This window comes from Anthonomus grandis, chromosome 4 (assembly GCF_022605725.1).
Source record: "Anthonomus grandis grandis chromosome 4, icAntGran1.3, whole genome shotgun sequence".
Classification (NCBI taxonomy): Eukaryota; Metazoa; Arthropoda; class Insecta; order Coleoptera; family Curculionidae; genus Anthonomus; species Anthonomus grandis.
This window is the reverse complement of record NC_065549.1, coordinates 18288560-18307235: the sequence shown is the minus strand read 5'-3', so window position 1 is coordinate 18307235 and position 18676 is coordinate 18288560. Positions and strand designations below refer to the sequence as shown.

At 30.7% G+C, this 18676-nt stretch overlaps 1 protein-coding gene across 1 annotated transcript in view; it reads right to left on the bottom strand.

The window, feature by feature from the left end:
- Positions 1–17725, bottom strand: part of LOC126735367 (paired box pox-meso protein) — a 49759-nt gene extending 32034 nt beyond the window's left edge. The window contains exon 1 of the mRNA XM_050439335.1: positions 16946–17725. Coding sequence (XP_050295292.1) covers positions 16946–16958 — 13 coding nt within the window. The 5' untranslated portion in view covers positions 16959–17725. The remainder of the gene's footprint in view (positions 1–16945) is intronic.
- Positions 17726–18676: the final 951 nt, after the last annotated feature.

Here is an 18676-nt window from a genome sequence, read left to right as displayed (position 1 = left end):
CGAGTAGATGGTTTCTAATACTGGTGGTCGATACAAACAATTTTAATTGTTTGAGACACTTTAGAATGATTTTTTTAATTATCTTTTTTATGTATTTTATACTACAATCCTAAATATAATTATTATTCATTAAATTGAATAATTTTATCCTAATTATTCAATAATAGTTTTTTTATACAGGGTCCGGCAAAATGATCTCCCACATTTTGCGCCGCCACTGAGCCCGAATCAGTAAAGAGGGAGCCAGCTTAGCGTAGTCGGTTGGCTGCGCGCGCCTTGCCATTTCTGTTATCGCCGTGGACTGGACGGGCGAGCATCGTGCCTTCGTTATCGAAACATTTTTCAAAAGTAACGAATCTGTGATTACGACACAAAGAAATTTTTTGCGTTTGTCAGATCGTTCTGTGAGAAGAATTTCCACCCATACAAAATGATGATCGTGCAAGAACTTGTGAACGGGACTGGGAAAATCGCCGAGAATGTTCCAATGATATTCTTCAGAACGTCCCACAAAATGCGCTTTTAATAACGAGTGACGAGGCTCATTTCCATTTGTCTGGCTGTGTGAACAAGCAGAATTTTCGCTACTGGGCACCAGAAAATCCACGGCAGCTCCATGAAAGGCCACCTCACAGCCAACGTGTTACCGTTTGGTGTGCTATTGGTTCTTTTGGTGTTTGGGGTCCCTATTTTTTTTGAAGAAGGAGGGGTAACGGTTACTGCTGATCGATATGTCGACATGCTACGTAATTTTTTGGAACCAAAACTTAGGGAACTTGAATATCCGGAAGTGTGGTTTCAACAGGATGGGGCTACAGCTCATACGGCAAGAAGGACAATGGACCTGTTAAGGGAAATGTGTCCAGGACGCGTAATCTTGTTACGTGGAGACGTTGGATGGCCTGCGCGTTCACCCGATCTTGCCCCATGCGACTTTTTCCTTTGGGGCTACCTGAAAGAGAAGGTTTTCAACATCATCCCCGAACCATTGATGAATTGAAAGCAGCAATACGCCACGAAATTACAGGAATATCGCCTCAAATTACTGCTCGAGTAATGGAAACTTTCAAAAATCAGCTTCGAATGTGTGTCGAAAGAAATGGTCGCCACTTGGACTCTGTAATTTTCAAAACTTAATAAAAACAAAATGGCATACCATATATTTTTAGTTAATAAAAATAAAATATAAATAGCATTTACGTTGACGTTTTTATTAAAAATCAAAATGTGGGAGATCATTTTGCCGGATTCTGTATATCTGTAATGTAGTACCACGTGCGCAAAATTACCTATTAATATTGACCAAGTTCTGGGGAGTTTTAATGGCGAACCCTGTATATAAAATTATTAGGACTTTTATTCTCTAAATTTTAATATTTTTTAGTTATTTATTTTTTATGTTTTTTAGTACCAATATTTGCCAAAACCTTTCTAAAAATAAATACTCAAATATAATAATTTGTAAATCTAAAGTTGAATTTTTATGGTCGCTTAGTCCGAGCATAAGCAGTGATTGGAACGAATATGCAATAATAAGTAAATTTACGTAAACCTAAACTAAGTGTGTTTTATTTTTTCAATTTGTAGAAAATCGGGTATTTTTAGGTTTATTTCACAGGCAAATTTTTTTGAAAACCCGTTGTAAAGTAAAATAAAAAAAGTATAAGTTGTAAATAAAGAGTTATGATTATAGTTTTGAGTTATGAAATTGAAATGATTATAGGAAATAAATGAAAAAATCACGGCTTTGCTATATTATAAATATATCATGAATCTTATTGCAATTATAGTGAACATTGATAATTGTTTGAATTGAAAAGTTTTTCTTTAGGATTTTATAAATTAGAGAAATGACAAATTTTTAGGCCATACTTATACATATGCCAATTATATATTTTTGTCACATTAACTTTAAGGTGGCTTGTACCAACGATTTTAACTTTTCTACAAAATAAGTCGGTTTGGTACTTAGTACCTACAGATAATATTTAATTTTTGCTTGGTATTTTTAAAGTTGTTTTAATTTTCTTTAAAACAATGCATAGTTTAGGTATCTTTTCCGATGTTCTTGTATGAAAGTAGCAATCGTCAGAGATTTGTCATCATCTTATAATAATATTTTATATTTATATATTAGTGCATAAAACATTTTTACTTTAAGCACTAGTACATACAAAACTGTTAAAAAATACAAACAAAATATTTTGTCCCTGTCCTTGATGTCCCTGATAAATTTGACAAATTAGAAATTAAATATCAAAATAATGTCAGATTTACTGTGCTCACTGCATTAAATAGATAAACTTTATATACCTCGAAGAATCATAATAGTATATTATGATACTATATTATTATAGTACATTTTGCTAATAAGTGAACAGGAGAATTTTAAATTCCACACAAGTTATAGGCTTTACTTTTTATACAACAATCAATTTATTTTTTTTCATCTTTTTCCATATTTGTTTGAATAGTTTACCCTTTCACTTACAGATACCTTGATACAAGTTTTAAAATACGGCTGTTAGATGGTGCCATGGCGTAAAAATGAAAACGGGACACATTTGTTTAAATGCTTCACCGTTTCAGATCCAGTTACCGTAATAGATATTTAAGGACATGACTTTTAGATGGTGCCACAGGTACTCATTCTAAAACGAGTGCGAGAATATTCATTATCGCACTACTAAATGAAACTATTCCTTTCTCAAAAACTATATCGGAATGCAATAATTTTGTAATAGAAACAAAATGTAAGAATTGGAAAAATGGCCTCAGAAAAAACTAAAACTTGAACTTTTTCACGCATGTTTTCCTTTCGCGTAGTACTCATTTTTTCTGAAATATATCGTCAAATTCCATTTATTTGGAAAATCGTCCACAAAAAAAAAATTACTGGCCCATGCCTTGCGGTACAGGGGTATGCGGACCTGTATAAGATATAACTGTTATACGTTTTTAGTTCATTTTAACTCTGGAAATGTAACTTTAATATTTAGAGAAATAATATAGAAAAATACTGTATCTTGTTCATAGTTTTTTTTTTAATTAAATGTAAAATAAAACATTAAGCGGAACTAAAAATCGCTTCTTCGAAGTAAACACCTCATAACCATAATCATATACAAATACCCAAAACTAAACAGCCGTAACTTTAAATAATAAATCTACAACTATTTGGCGTGATGGTGTTAAGTGTAGCGTGTATAATGCGGCTCGAAATTTAAAACAATACAATAAAATATAAAACAGAAATGGCATAGATCATTGAAAGTAAGTGAGCCTTAAAGATGACAAAAACCGTGAAATATGTACTGTTTCACTGGCTTTGTAAATACGTTATCGGGTGACATTTTGATAGCCTTTGACTCCGGTTCACTAGAAACGATATCATCCGTTCAATGGTTCGGAGATATCGGCGACCGTTAAGGAAAATTGAATAAAATTGTTATAGTTTTTGATGTTGATTGTTGTTGAAGCATTTGAAAATACAGCTGATTAAAAACATAATAACTTAAATCGATCCTTTGCCTTTCACTTATTAAAAATTTGTGGATAGCAATTAAATTAATATATGCTAAAATGTATCATTAATAATTAAAAGTGGCTGATCAATATAGCCGTATTACCTTCAGAAAATTATACTTTTTTTAAATAACGAATTTTTAAACTAATTACTATAATGTAATAAGTAAAAGAGTTGCGCAACTTTTTATTAATCTTAAACTTTTATTACTAATTTTAATTAATTTTTTTAGACGCATAAAAAATTATTATCAGTAAAAAAATTTTGGTTCCATTGTTTTATTTAGTTTTACCACATATCTTTACGTTTTAATTATAATATTGTTATTTTATTTGATTGTAAGGTATACCCTATTAATTATTTATGCGCAGCACCATTATGCGAAAATAATTAAATTAGTAAAGGCCAATTATCTTGCCAATATTAAAAATTTTATAAATAACTAAATACATTAGGGTATTCTATGACCAGCTCAATGATAAACACTAGAAGATCATCGCTGGATACATTTTCCAGTAATTTATTGAGAGTTTTAAGCATTTAAAATATTAATTAGTACAGGAAATTTGTTTTTGCCATCCTGCGTGCGGAAAGTGCCACTTGAAAAGGAAAGTTCATCACTATACTTTTCATTCAATCTTGAGTCTGAGGCAAAACATATATTTTCTAGATTATAATAACGTGATCCCTTACACATACTTACTTTTACCATATTTACTTTGTCATATTCAAGATATTCAGGATTTTAATGGCTTGAATTAAAAAAAATTATTTCGTTCTTGCCTTTTTTCTATCGTTATTATTTAGACATAATAAAGAAATAGGCAAAAATATACAGGATGTTTCTGAACTATGGGATCAAACTTCTAGGGGTTATTCAATGCCAACATTTGAGTACAGGGACCTATATCCGGAAAAGTGTCACTATGTATTTAATGTATTTAATTTTCACCTTTAGTACATAATATCATCACAACAATTGCTCAAAATGTCAATGTCACTGCTAATGTTTAAAAATTTTATAGCTGATGATTTTAAACAATTTACCGACGTCTGTATGTTGTTATCTTTAAAAACGATAACAGAGGTTGTTTTTGTAGTTGCATTCCATATCGAACAACAACTTTATCCTTACCACTTTCAGAAAGTTTAAGGATTGTCTGCAGCCGATTATTATCCCGTATAGAGTTCAATTTTGTCAACTTTTTCAAGTTCATAAAATATAGCAACATTTTTTTTCAATTTTGTCGCTATATTTTATGAACCGATGAAGCCTCTTTCACAAGAAACGGTATTTTTAATAGTAGGAATAGCCATGTTTGCGGGACGAAGGAAATCCCCATGCAATTTTTCTTAGAAAACAACAGTCTGTCAACGTATGGGCAGCCATTGTTGATTATTAAGTACGTGAGGATTTGGCTTGCGAGGATTGCCAGAGGTGGAGCAGTTTCTTAGGTCACCTGATTTAACTTCGCTAGATTTTTTCCAGTCTTTGATCTACGAAACTCAAGTATAGAAACAGAACAAGACTTAATTGAAATCATTCAAAACGAGTATTAAATTTTAGTCATAAGTTATGTGCGCGAAATCATGTGCGATTAAATCGGTGCATTCAGGTTGGAGAAAGACATCTACAAAAATTATTGTGATATCATGCACAAAAGGCAAAAATTACATGCGTTAAATCCTATTTGGGCGATGAACTGTCCTTCTAAATTTTACCGCGTCTTAGGGCCGTAGTGCAGTAGTGACACTTTTCCGAACATGGGTTCCTATACTCAAATGTTTTCTACTGTTGCACTGAATAACCTTGCATATTGCATTTCTAGATCGTCTTGGCATTTTTTTATTTAAATCATAGTAACTGCCTATACTAACTAACATAGTAACAGTCATTTTAGTAGCAGACAAATCAATATTTAATTTGATTAGAAGTAATAGGATTTGCTGTGGACAAAGCCCCATCAGTTTAAAATATGTTTACCTATTTTTGTAAAACGTGATCATGGTACCACCATAAGAAATTAGCACCACTAATAAGAAAAGACATTTCTATATTTCATCATGTCCGATTCCAACAAAACTCTAAAACGAAAAACGAATTTATACAGATAAATACTTTTAGACAAATTTTAAGCTATAGACAATACAATTAATAAAAAACATAGAGGTTAAACAACATAAAATGTCTAACAAATGCAAACAAAGAAAAGGCGTTTTAGCAAAAGGAAGAAAAAAGATAGAAAAGTAAGGAACATAATTAAAATTATAAATACATGATAATAAAAGACGTATTTTAATTTTTATAAGCTGTGATTTCCCCCCTCAAATTTTTTTTTATGGATCCGCCACTGCTTTTGTCACATTTAAAATGTCACTGCACACCCATGCACAGAACTTCCCGGTGCGTGGATCAATTGTGTTCAGTGGACATTTAAACCATAGACCATTTGCCTGCTGGCATAAGGCATTATGAAAGGCAAGATTATTTAGGAAAAAATGCACTCACGCCCTGCATGTAACATGCATTCTTTTTTGATGTGTCAAAAAAAAATTATTACATTTTCAGGTGCCTATATTTTATTTATTTTATAAATTCTTTTTAATTCTTAGTAACCGTATCTTATTCTCTTTTAAGTGTAATTGTATTGGGCATGCTTCGTTAGTTCTAAAATATTTACTTTAAAACATATTTTGGTTTGATTTTTTACCTTTTTATGAAGATTCATAGCGGCAGAAGCTGAAAGGCACTTAACATTTTCAGGAGTTACTATCAGTAATAAATAATGCAAATAACTTTAAGTCTCCTTGCGAGAGGTAAGTTACCATGTTTGTTTTATCGTTATAAAGAAATATACTCTAATAATATATAACAATTATAATTTATTTACATACATACAAATTTTATAAAAATTTCTTTTTGTCTAGTAATGATTTGAAAAAATTCAAACGTAATACAGCCTTCCTTAGGTCTTTTTCTATTTCCGCTTCCGCCTCTAACGTAAAAAGAGTTTTGATGGCCTCCTTCTCTACATTCTTCAAAAATGCAATCTTCTTCCTTTTGATTCCTCTTGATCTTCTACTTTTCGCTATCATTTTATTTTTCTTAAGATGTTCAGCATGACGGTGATAACGCAAAAATTCAAGAATTTCCAAGTTTCCATCCGTTTCTAATCTGGCCGGACACTGGTTTTTGATACATGCCCAATAAATCCTTCCATTAGATTTCACGACACTAACTTTAAATTTCTCTCCCTGTACTTTTAAATATTTCCTGGTGGTATTTTTAACTCTTGACATTTTGAATGGTTCACACGACAGGAAGCTTGAAGTGTAAATGATTGATTTTGTCAGAAGATGAGTGGTTTTATACTTGATTTAAGTTACCTGTTCCTTTAATCGAAGAGGTAAATTTAACAACTTAGGTACTTGATAAGTATACTGAATACTATCAAGTACCTCAGAGGATTAAAATTTATAGAACAAACTATTATTCTCCCTTCATGACACATCTCGTGAGAGTCGGTTATTCAATTATTAACCTAAATAATCCTATTTTTCGGTTTTATTGCTCTTGTTAGTTATGAGAAATAATTTTATGCAAGATATTGAAATTTCCCAGAAAAAATTTGCCTGTATTACACCAAAAAAATATTTTTAATAATAACAAATTTCATATCGGTAAAAAAATATATAAATTGTAGTTTTACGGATTAATAATTGCGATTTTAATATTTAAAATAGCTTACATGGAAGATTAAAGAATAATAAATTATTAAAGATATCAGCATATACATGGTGTTTTTTTATAACATATACAGGGTTGTGTCACTACAGGGTGGTAAAATACTTGTAAATGTTTTAAATGAAAAACATTCCATTTCTAATGCATCTCAGATATAGGCATGTATTTGAATGTTTTGTCGGAAAAACTTTTTAAAAAATGCTGAAAATAATGTTATAAAGGACCTTCCTAGATCAACTGAAAACATGATTGGTTGCCTAAGGATAACTTTTCTCAAAATAAAAGAATTTTATATTGTATTTTTAACCGTAAAAGTAGGAAAGAGATTCTTTTTTTTAATTAATATTTACCATACCTGTTAATGCTTTTCAAAAGTTGCGTCCTATATTAGAAATTTAAATCAGCAAACCGATTTTTTAAGTTGATTTTTAGCATTGGGGTTTTTTGGTTTTTTGCGAAGTTGATATTTGGTACAGTAGGCTCACAGGACGCATCAATACCGCTTAGATAGGCAGTTAAATATTAAAATCACAATTAATTACTAAATTAAAAACTAGAATTTAAATTTACACCTAAATACATATATATATATATATATATATATATATATATATATATATATATATATATATATATATATATATATATATATATATATATATATATATATATATATATATATATATATATATATATATATATATATATATATATATATATATATATATATATATATATATATATATATATATATATATATATATGTATTTAGGTGTAAATTTAAATTTATATATATATATATATATATATGGATAGTATATATATATATATGGATAGTATATAATATTTATTTGGATTTCCATATAACCACAATTTCTCCTTACACATTCTTGAGAGTCATAAAATTACAATATACATCATATTATTAACAAGAGCTACAAAACTCAAATATAGGATTTAATAATTTTATTTTATTTCCATTATAAAGGATTAACATATATATTACAGCTCACTACAGGTACTACCATCAAAGCGGAAAAATATTTTTATAAATAAATTTTAACCCTTTCAGGTACTATCAAGTCATTGTATTTATTTCTTCGATTAAAGGAACAGGTAACCCAAATCAACTATTAAACTATTCACCTAATAAATCTTTTCTATCGTGCCAAAGATAATTATACTAACGAAGTTTTATTTAAGTAATTTTAATAAGTAGTTTACGATTATTTTCTTTGATCGTGCTAATCATTCAAAATGTCAAGAGTAAAGAATACCACCATGCTCATGCTGAACATCGCAAGATAAATAAAATGACGAGAAATACAAGACCAAGGGGAATTCAAAGGACGAGGACTGAAGTTTTAATGAATGGAGAAAAGCAGACTTTACTCTCGAGGAAGACCTAAGGAAGCAAATAAAGGAAACTTCAGGAGAAGAATGTACTGATATGCATTTTTTTGTGTATGCTTAATCAAAACTATGTTGCTTTTTTTTGCCATTTTGTTTAACTTATAGCTGTTTAAATAACGTTTCGTATTATGGGTGCTAAGTAAATGGTGTTTGAAACTTTTATTATCATTATTTTTTTCAAATTTTAATAACATTTTTTATTTATTTATATATTATATTAAATCTTGGTAAACAGCTTTAATTTTATTTTAAGTGCAATTGTGTTCAATCATCCATTTTTCTCTAAGAGACCAAACGAAAACAAAAACAAAGGTAAGGACACAAAGTCACGGTCTCATCAAATCCATATAATTTCTTAAAAAAGCTTAAAAGCTACACGTGTTTCGCTCCTGTCGGAGCATCATCAGGCCTAGACCTACACAGATCACATTACAACTATCAGTTGTTGATGATGCTCCGACAGGAGCGAAACACGTGTAGCTTTTAAGCTTTTTTAAGAAATTATATGGATTTGATGAGACCGTGACTTTGTGTCCTTACCTTTGTTTTTGTCAACTTTACCACCCTGTAGTGTAAAATCTAACAGGTTTAGGACTTAGCATTAGCATATTCATAGCATTTTTTTGCCTGATTTCGTCCGAAGAACACCCCTGAATTTTGTCGCAATATTAAAAAAACACCCTGTATAAGTACTAGAGTATTTAAAGATCTTAGATGTACTAATAAGGGATGGCGTTAGTATTGGGAGCTCACAGTGGACCACATCTTTAGGAAGTCCTCTGGTACTCAGATAAATAAGGTTTAAATGTCTGGGCAACTTTTCCCACCGACGTAACACGCCTCAAGCCCGCAGAGTCTCATTGGCATTTGAAAGACGATTGGCCTCTAATAACTCTCTCTGTGAGAAATATTTTCTAATGCATAAAAAATTTAACATTACTCTTTAGGATAATTGAGAAAAATCAAAGAAAATTTACTTATTATACCAGATATCAGGATTTTTATATCAGGAATTTCTATTTAGTTAGCACATTTGAAAATTTGAGATATTCCTTTACGGAAGATTTCTAAGAAGTTTATACATAACCCAATATGTAATTCTGGTACAGATTTGCGATATGAGGTTACAAGCTTGAGGCTGTTTTTTCCATCGTAGTATACTCTATAGAAATAGTGTAAGACACTTCTAAATGTACAGTTAAAAATACAAAAACTAAAGGGAAGAGTAAGTTATTTATTACCTTGGATCATCACTGTAACCGGACCTGTAGAACTTATGTATGGAGGAAATGTAGATATTATATTGTTTAAAAAAATCTTTCTAGTTTGGATCAGAATCCTGAAGCTTGGAACACAGTTGATAGGCATATTACTAATAATATTGGTCATCGATCGTGAGAGAGAGTTTTCTTAAGAGAGTCTTTCCTAAACTGTTATGCTGATAAGTTAAAATGAAAATGGCTTACCGCTGTCCTTCATTTTGTTGCTTTGTAAGTCTACAAAACTATCATGATATGAACTGTTGTATAACTTTCACTTAAAGTTTAAACAATAAAAAATAAAAATCTAAAAGTACTCTAAAGGATAATTGAGCAGAATCGAATAATATTTAGATACCAGACATATCAGGAATTTCTATTTAACTGGCAGATTTTGGATATGCCAGATATTCCTTTACAGAAGCTTTCCAGTTATGGCTTTAGAGGTGCTAGTGTAAACAGGCTTCGATCATACTTAAGTAATAGGAAGCAATTTGTGAGAGCGTAAATGATTTATCAATGGGTCAGAGTATTGAGCATGGAATTCCTCAAAGCTAAGTGCTTGGTCTGCTTCCGTTTCTTATTTACATTAATGATCTAGCGACTATCAGCATTAGTGGATCATGTACACTATTTGCTGATGATACATCTGGCTATTGATCGTGATATTGGGATGATAATGGGTGGCCAGAATCAATTATGGGATTCAATTCTGGGGCCTTGCAAACAGTGTGTGGAGTTGGTCCTAGGAAGCACTGCAGGCCTCTGTTTATGTACGAGAGGATTCTTACTTTGACCGGCGTATTTATTCTTGTGACAGTAAACATGGTCCATAAAAAATAAAAATGTTCTGTTAATAACAAAGCAAGAGTGACAAGATTTAACAGTACCAACTTAGGATTGTTTATCCCAAGAACCACCTTAATAAAAAATTAAATTATTAACCATTTGCCTCTGGAAATTAAAAATATAGAAAGTAATTGTCACTACAATAGGCAAATTCCTTTGAAGAATTTTAATGTGATGATTTCTTTGAAGAATTTTTAGTGATGGGATGTGCAAGTTCTGATGTTAAAAAGATAATGTAATGTAAACGCGAATATATAAAATTAAAAGCGTTATACAAATCGCTTCTCGCATTTTATTAATGTCGCTATTTATCTATGTGTACATAGTCACTCTTGTAAGTTAATTATATTCATGTTAAACTACTTTCATATATAAAAATTTTACAGTCTAATTTTATTCTATAGATATTATTGACACTTCTTTGTTTATAAAGTATTATTTGTTTATTTTTTATAATTTTTTTTCTCAGCTTTGTAAATAAGGGAGTTGAGCTCTTCTATAAGGCATGCCTATAATAAGGCATTTCTGAATTTGAATCTCAAAAAAGTTCTACATAAACCAATATTCGGATAGATTCAAAAGCTTTGCATCACCTTGTTTTTATACGAAGAAATTCTTTACCATCCGCAATTTTTGTGGGCTTATTTATTAATGTTTATATTTCGGATTTGTCGCATATTTTTTGCGCGACAAAAAAGTAAAGTTTTTGTTTTGTAAGTTCCCTTTTTGGTTCGATTATTAAGGTCAAGACGGATAAAGACATTTTATGAGTTGATGTGAAAAGATTCCTCGACAAGTCATAAATAAGATTGACCGTGCAAGAATATAGTGACTTTATTAAGGCGTTCGACACTGTGTACTACTCAATCTTGCCTCAAATTTTGGAGGGGTATGGGATTAGGTGCATAGTATTAAATGTCTTTAAAAATTATCTTTTGGATCGAACCCAGTGTGTTAGGATACATGGCGTAGTAAGTGATTCTTTGACAGTACAGTATGGGATGCCTCAGGGCACAGTCATTGGACTTATCTTATTTAATATATATATTAATTACCTATTTGAAGTTGATATAAAAGAAAAAATCATTGCCTATGCTGATGCCTGGCATGCTATTACACAAGAAGTGAAATTAGGTTTTAAAAAAATAAATTACATATTTGATACATTAAAGCTAACTATAAACATGCGAAAATCTATGTATATCGCCTTTCCATCACAAAAGCAAATAAACCAGATATTTACTACATACAAATCGATAACAGTATTTAAGTAAAAAAAGAAACAATAGTGAATAAAGTATTTAGGTTTCATAATTGATAATTATCTGAAATGGGATCTACATGTACCATAACCAAAAAAGAACAGTGTCTACTATTTATACATTTTACATGCTCAAAGAAATTCTAAAAACCTCATGGTCATAAATTATAAAGCACTTGTGAAGCCTATTCTCAGATACGCAATTTTGATCTGGGGTGGAATGTACTCGAGTAATATTCAATCAAGTCGCTCAAAATTATATAGTAAAACTAACTTTAAATAAACCAAAATTATATTTTGCCTCAATGCTGTACTCCCCAATAATTTATCATATAAGATGCCTTTACGTAATAGTAGTATGCAATTACCTACATTGTTCTTCAAAAATAAAATATGATGTAAAATATACTTACCCAACATGAACATTAATAAATCAGAAGCTAAACATACCCATTTCAAAGAAAAATGTAAATCAGCGGTTTATATCTTACTTAGGACCCAACTTTTATAATTCAATCCCTATCGAAATAAGAAGTGTATTAAATAACACAAAATTCAGTGAAATATCCAAAACATACTTATATAGAAATAAAGAGGTTTTTCTGAATATCTGGGTATAAAGGATGATCGTTGGTTCTACTTGATTGGTGTAGTTTTTTGGGTGTGAGATTTTATTATATTTCTAGGGATGTAAATTGATTGTTGGGATTGGTGTTTCATATTGACTGATATGTAGTTAAGATGTTTGAGCACAGAACTTAATGCGTAACATTTTGTTATAACGTTAAAATTTCTATGGGTTTATATATTTATATGGATTTTTATGTCATTATAAATTATTAGGAACATTTCTTTCATGTTAACTAGTAAGTAAGATTTTTCTATACTATTATGCAGAGTTCAGGTACATAGTGGGAGTACTAAAATATAATAGTCATATGAGTCATGTACCTAGAATTGTAGAATTAAATTCAGAAATTGTTAGCTATATTATGAATCAATAAAAAAATTATTATGACTTAAAGAAGGATATTCTCACAGGTTAGTCCCTAATAGAGTTGGGGCTTGCCAAAGTAATGTGTCTCGCATTTGGAATCGTTATCTCCAGAATAATTCTCTTTATGATAGACCGAAAAGCGGTTGAAGGAGTGTAACTAATCAATAGCAGAACCGTTATATTCAATCCCAATTTCCAACAAGAAACTCCCAAAATTAAGATTAAAAAATGTCTTATTTTTCGCTCACTTGTCCTACATTTATACTAAAGGTATACATAAATAAATAAGAAATATCACATACTGAATCATATTTCAAGTATGTTTTTCTTAAAATTGCATATACATTTAACAAACCGACATGGCGGAAATAAACCTAAATAAATGTTATCAAAAAATCGCGTCATTAGATAAATCTATTTAATTTTATAAGACACACTAATATCACATAATTATTTTTTCTCTAATAAAAATGATTTATTTTTAATTTATAAAGAATCGGCTAAAGACATAATGGTTTTATTCGCGAATGCTATCACTTAAGACTTAAACACTTAAGAGATGGCGCTTTACAGGTGTAGAATTCAAAGGTCAGTTGTTTTTGGTCAAATATTTTTTCGGCGGAACGCATTTTAACATTCCGATATAGGATTTGACACCCAGGCGAATTTAATTGGTTGATTTGAGTTCGTTTCGCCAATAAATGCAAAGTGCCAAAATAAGGGTCAGAATGTTGGACGGTACTAAAACACAAGTCGGATTGTTGCAATGTAGTTGGCGCGGTTTTTCTATTAAATAGGCTGACCACGTGTCAACAATCCGTTAATGCGTTCTCGGTTCGTGCAGTATTACAGTGCAATATTACTTCGTTAAAATTAGTGCAATATTGGAGTGTAATAATTAATTAATTATGGAGAGACTAATAAAAGTTGATATAAGCGGTATACTATCGTTTACAAGGTTTCTTGGCAGTAAACGCATTTTATGAAGACCTTACAAGAATTGTTTTGAGTACAATGAATTAGAGGGTAGCGTTCTATTCTGATTGAAGGAACCATTTTTTATTTATGATTAGAAAAACGTCGTATCAAAAATGGGTTAGCACTTAGTTCGATGTTAAAACAATAAGTAATTGTTATTATTCAATTTTCAACATTCAATTCAAGAATATTTATGTATAAGTCTTATAGTTAAATTTGTCAATTCATGAAAAGCCTAGTCATTTGATATAACGTCAGCACATACCTAGCATAAAGAATAAACATTGTTATGCTATCTACCAAAAACTATGACAAACTACCTCAACTGTTCCTATTAAAATATAGATATTAAACAATTATTTGTTCTTAATAAGAACAGCTACGGTAGTTTAGATAAGCTGTTTATTTTAACATTTGTATTTGCAAAAAGTAATGCGCAACGTTCTGACCTACATTTGAGCACCGTTCAACATTTTGCCATCGTTTTCAGCTCTACTTTGTGATTAGTTGATTATTTGAAATGGACCAATCAAATTCGCCTAAGTGTCAAATCCTATACCGGAATGTTTAAATGCCGGCGGGACCAAGAGGAAAGGTTTGCGCGACTGTTTTACCTTTTTAATGATTTTATTATTCTGAGACATCTGAAAGAATATTTGGAATTTTTTTAGTAAAAACATTGATTTATATTATAGTTTATTGCCCACATATTTCGCTCATTGCTGGTCTCTATATTTTTAGAAATGTAAAGTTTGTAAGCTTTATTATTACTATATACAACTTCCACTTCATCATCAATTTCCAACGGTTCAGGTTGGGAAATGTCCTCTGATGAAATAGGGATCTGATTGCCTCACTAATATTTGAATATGACTGAATGATCTTTATTGATATAGTTTTTAAAATATTCCTCTTTACATTCCTTTTAAAACTTCCGGATTTTTTATGTTTTTCCAAGATGAAATACTAACCATTTATAAAAGAATTATACTTTATATATAAGTATTGGCTTTCAAAATAGGTTCTATTCTAACAGATATTCTAAATTAATTGTTGTTTCTTATATTTGTAAATTCATTGCCTGCAGATTTACTGTATAGTCACGTTACTATATACGCGGACAATACATCAGTCCTTGTTCGGCAACAAAGTACAGAAAATATACACATTACTGCGGGAAAAGCATTGCACGAGCGAAATAACTGGTTTACTCTAAACGAACTTTTTCTTAATACCAAGAAAACAAATTATATGGTTTTTCGCACTCATCGGGGTCAATTAAATCTTGATCTTGACATGCATTTGAGCAATAATGGTAGTTTATTGCAACGTCAACCAACAATAAAGTTTCTTGGCTTGATACTGGATGGCACTCTTTCATGGGTGCCCCTCCATTGCAATGATTTGGCATTAAAATTAGGTAGCCTTTGTTATGCCATAAGAAATATTAGGTCCTTAATGGATAAAAACCAGTTAGTTTGTGTATACTATGCCATAATCCACTCTAGAATTCTGTATGGGATCCAATTCTGGGGTTTTTCAGCGTATGGGCGTCGTGTATTTATTGGTCAAAAACGAGTTATTAGATGTATGGCGGGAGTACCCCCTAAAACATTCTGTAGATCGCTTTTTTATCACTTTGAGATTTTAGCTGTTCCGTGTATGTATATATTTCAAGTGTGTTTATTTGTTTTTAAAAATCTTAATTTATTTGTGACAAATGCTTTTTTTCATAATTATCCAACTAGACTAAGAATTGATTTATCTTTGTTGCTTACTAGATTAACTCTTTCAAAAAATGTTATCCTGAAAATATGTCCAAAAGTATTAAATGACATAAAAAATTGCAATAGTTTGTCAACATTTAAAAAGAAATTGAAAACTTTTTTAGTTTTGAAGTGTTACTATGATATTAAGATCTACCTTTCGGAGCTGTAACGTATATATTTATTTCTGTTACTGTTTTATATGCTTAATAATTTCTTTGAGGATGTAAACTATAGGTTTAGTGATAGTGTAGATTCAAGTATATAATGTTTGAAATTTTAGCTTCTTTGAACATGGACGAATTCCATACACTGTATTGTGTCAATTTTGGATAATAAAGATTTGAATTTTGAATTTTTGAATTAATTTTCAGGTTATAGTCTTCAAAAAGTTATAAGCCCTTTTTAAACAACAAATTCGTAAACAAAAAAACATATTTATTTTATAAAACCTTTATAAATACTAAATGAATAAGATTTTAAAGAGTATAAGTCTTTGTTCACCTAGCATAACTTACTACAAAACCTTTATAAAATAATTGTATACATATCTTAAAACAGTTATAAACAAACTAAATAACAAATTTTGCTTAACAAAATATAGTTATATAAGATTGTTTTATAAATGTTTTATATCAAATTACTTATTGCATTATAAAAATATTTTAATAAACTGTCACATAGGTACTTATCTATAAAACTTTGTTATAAAATAAGGTTCTTTATAAAACAGAATTATTTTAATTAAAGCCGTTAAATAATATTTTAATGTTCAATACGCCCTTAATATAACTAATTTATTTAATTTTAGACTTTGTGTGAGTATAGAAATGGTAGGAAACAATTCTAGATGTACATCTAAACATACAAAAACTAAAAGGAAGAGAGAAGAACAAGTTCATCACTGTCACCGGACTTAGTAGTAAATGTAGAACATATATTGTTTTAAAAAAACCTTTTCAGTTGGAGTTTGGATCAGAATTCTGAAGCTTGGACCACAGTTTATTGATGTAATAACTAATATAACTGATTATATTGCTCATCGATCGTGAGAGGGAGATCACTAAAGAGAGAATATACTAAATAGTGATATAATGTATTTTTCCTAAACTTTGGCAACTAACAGCAACTTAAGTAAAAAAATGGCTTACCGCTGTCCATCATTTTGTTACTTTTCAAGTCTAAAAAATTATCAAAATATGAAACTCTAATAACTTTCACTTAAAGTTCAAACAAATCACTTAAAAAATCAAGTCCGTATCCAACCGACAGCGCTCCAACGACCGCCAATTTTCCACCATCCGGAGCGTATCGACGCGTACGTCCAGATAAAATCGCCTCAAACCACCCGGAACACTCTCTAGCACCTCGCACCTCACTCGCTCGATCTCTCTCTTGTTCCGCTTGCCCATCCAAAACTAAAGCCTCGTGCGTCGCGGAATTCCCGCTGGGACCATTTGAGTGGAACTTTTTCGGGGATTAACTTGTTAAAAACCGTTTCCGAGATTGTTGTCACGCCACGCCCTGGTAGCGGTTAAAATGGTCGGTACGCGCCAATGACGCGAGCCCGAAGGCGGCGAGCCACGTTTATTGGGCGAGGATAAGCGCGTTCGGCGAGTTTGCCGCCTAGCTGGAGTCATGTGGGTTCTTTTTGTGCCTTTTTTTTCTTGGTGAGATGAGAGTGTGACAATTGAGAAGATGAAGAAGAAGAGCAAATGGTGTTGACTAGAGAGCATAAACTTAAGAGAGTTAAAGATATTCTTACATAGACGTAGATTCATGAGTATGAAGGTTGAATATGGCAAGTCGGAATAGTCTGCCATCCAAGATGGTCGATTGATTCTGATTGTCTAATTTTTAACTTACAGGGTGTCCCATTTTCATGCGTTTTATGGGGTATCTCGCTTAGGCGTGGAGATAGAAACTTGCGTTTTAGGACAGTTTACTACTTTTTTGTAAAACTTAATATGCCGTTGTCAAAACTTTGACAGCTGTCATAGGTTTAATCTACTAGGTCTTTAAAAATTTTAGATTTTCGAACACTCCTCGTATCTTTATTACTGTATAACATATTAAAAAAGTAAAAAATGTTTTTGATAGGATTTTTTCCGTAGATTTGATTTGATTCCGGCATCCATTTTATTTTAAGGTTTTTTATTTTTGAGAAAAAAAAATATAGTTTTCTTAAACATAGTCTAAAACTAAAAATAGTATATTTATAGACCTTTTAAAAAATATATAACACTATGCACTTTTTTTCAAAAATAGGCAAATAAATAACGATTTTAGAAATTTAAATACAAATTTTGATATAGTAGGCCATGATTTAATAATAAAAATTATAAAAATTAGGTGCTTATAATCGTAATTACACCGATTTGTATTAAATAAATCTAATTCTACATAAAAAGAACTAACTTGTATCTTAGAATAAAACATTAAATAAATTAACAATAATTATTAAGGAAATGCCACTACATATATAAAATTATAAGCATTGCTCAAATTGTAACCCATTTTCTCTAATACACAGCCGGAATAGCTTTTGGATTCTTTCAAAGGCTTTCAGAATAATCATAGGGCGACTTCTTAATTCTATAAAGGCATCTTCTATAGCGCCACGCATATTTTTAATTGAATCATATCGCCTTTTGTAAACCTTATTTTGAAGATAGCCCCATATAAAAAAAACGAAAATCGAAAGGTCAGGAAACCACCGAATAGGTCCATTTGTCCCAATCCAATGATTGGGGAAATGTTCGTCCAGCCAGTATTTCACAGCTCGTACATTGCGCGCTCGAGCGCCATCTTGCTGGAAATATATATTTTGAACTTGAGCTGGCGAACATCATCCAAGAGTTCGAATAGGTTGATGTGAAGAA